Source organism: Aegilops tauschii, chromosome 7 (assembly GCF_002575655.3).
Source record: "Aegilops tauschii subsp. strangulata cultivar AL8/78 chromosome 7, Aet v6.0, whole genome shotgun sequence".
In the NCBI taxonomy this organism is placed as follows: Eukaryota; Viridiplantae; Streptophyta; class Magnoliopsida; order Poales; family Poaceae; genus Aegilops; species Aegilops tauschii.
In genome coordinates, this window is record NC_053041.3 from 78267004 (window position 1) to 78269227 (window position 2224).

At 51.9% G+C, this 2224-nt stretch overlaps 1 protein-coding gene across 1 annotated transcript; it reads left to right on the forward strand.

The window, feature by feature from the left end:
- Positions 1-237: 237 nt before the first annotated feature.
- On the forward strand, positions 238-1981 carry LOC109754417 (premnaspirodiene oxygenase-like). The gene is made up of 2 exons (XM_020313328.4): positions 238-1146; positions 1266-1981. Exons 1-2 carry the CDS (start codon positions 247-249, stop codon positions 1887-1889), a joined length of 1524 nt encoding a protein of 507 aa, XP_020168917.1. The 5' UTR covers positions 238-246; the 3' UTR covers positions 1890-1981.
- The last annotated feature ends 243 nt before the right edge of the window (positions 1982-2224 follow it).

Here is a 2224-nt window from a genome sequence, read left to right on the forward strand (position 1 = left end):
TAAAGGGGGTCTTTAGTCGCGCATATTTAGTCCCGGTTCCACAGCCGGGACTAAAGGCTGTTGCGAACCGGGACTAAAGGGCTTTTATTTACCAGTGGGAAGTGACAAATGCGCTTTAAACTCCATTATTATTAAAAATCCGAGACCAACAACAGCAGCAACGCGCGGCCTATATATATTGTAAGCACTTGACGACCCCCGCAAAATTAAATGGTAATCCCGGCTGACAATACAGAGTAGCAGATCATGGACAACGATGCATACTACTATTTGTTAGTAGCTCTTTTTCCCCTTGTATACTTGATGATGATCTATAGAGGTTCCCTTACCTCTAGCAATGGCGCTCTTCGGCTCCCTCCTGGCCCATGGCAGCTCCCTGTCATCGGCAGCCTCCACCATCTCCTAGGCGCCCTGCCACACCGTGCCTTACGGGACCTCTCTCAACGCCATGGGCCTCTCATGCTCCTCAGGTTCGGCGAGGTTCCGGTGATCGTCGCCTCCACGGCGGAAGCTTCCAAAGAGATCACCAAGACGTACGACCACATCTTCTGCACTAGGCCGCTGAGCGCGTCCGCCAAGGTCCTCAGCGAGCGCGGCAAGGGGATCGCGTTCGCCCCGTACGGTGGCGAATGGCGGCAGCTTCGCAAGATCTGCATCCTGGAGCTGCTCGGCGCCAGGAACATCACTTCTTTCCGGCCCATCCGCGAGGAGGAGGTGACCCGGCTCATCCGGTACATCGTCGACGACTCATCCGAGTCGTCGGAGGTGGTGAACCTGAGTAAGATGCTCGCCACATACGTGACGCATGCGACGGTGCACTGCATCATGGGTGGTCGGTTTAAGGAGCACGACACGTTGCTACACTATGTCGATGAGGCGGTCGAGGTCGTCGGTGGCTTCACCTTGCCCGACCTGTTTCCATCGTCGAGGCTAGTGCGCGCCCTCAGCGGCACGTTGCACAGGGCCGAGGTGTTTCGAGACTCCGTGCTAGCGTTCATTGGACACGTCATCGATGAGCATCTCGACAGGAGATCCTCGGAGGAAGCACACCAGGAACAAGACATCATCGATGTCCTCTTGAGGATCCAGAGAGATGGCGACCTTCAGTTCCCCCTCACCATGGACAACCTCAAAGTGGTGATTTTCGTAAGTCATTTTGACGCATGCTGCCTTAACTGTGATATACTATATGCTACGTACGTACAGCAGTACATATGTTTATTCTATCGTAGCAATCCACGTTTCACCAGCAGCAAAAAACACAGGATCTTTTTGCCGCGGGGAGCGAGGCGCCAGCTACAATTCTACAGTGGGCCATGGCGGAGTTGATGCGAAGGCCGAGCACCATGTCTAGGGCACAAGCTGAGGTCAGGGGAGCATTCATGGGGCAAAAGAAGGTAACCGAGGAGGGTCTAGGCGAGCTGAGCTACTTGCATTGTATCATCAAGGAGACCTTGCGATTGCACCCACCTGGGCCATTCTTGCTGCCCAAGCAGTGCCAGGAACAGTGCAAAATTCTCGGCTACGACGTGCCCAAAGGCACTACGGTCCTGCTGAATGCTTGGGCTATCTCTAGGGACCCGGAATACTGGGACGAACCGGATGCATTCGTTCCGGATAGATTCTTGGCTAGCGCGACAGACTATAAAGGCAACTGCTTTGAGTTTATACCGTTCGGCGCCGGGCGTCGGATTTGCCCTGGGATGCTGTTTGGGATCGCCATTGCGGAGCTTGCTCTCGCAAGCCTTCTTTTTCATTTTGATTGGACTCTCCCAGATGGCACTTCTCCTGGTGATATTGACATGACAGAGACCATGGGAATCACTGCTAGGAAGAAGGAGGATCTGCAGTTGCATGCGACTCTCCACCTACAGCCTGCGGAAACTTAGTTGACGAAACCATCTACCTGGTTTTGCAAGTTTGTCCTTTTTTTTTCATATTACAGAAGTTTGCTTCATCTATGTATCTTTGAATTGCAATTGTGTTGTGTTTTCACCCCCTCCCCCCCCCCCCCCCCCCCCCCCAAATGTGTGTTGCGTTTTCAAATTAAAATAAACTACTCTGGTGGCCAGGCCCAGGTCTTAGCATATAAATTACAAATGCATGTTGTCACTTGCGATACATTTTTTTTTGAAGGACATTATTAAGTACTAGCACAAATGCCCGTGCGTTGTAATGGGAGAAACAGTAGTGTGTATTTAAATTTAGTGACAATTATATGTGT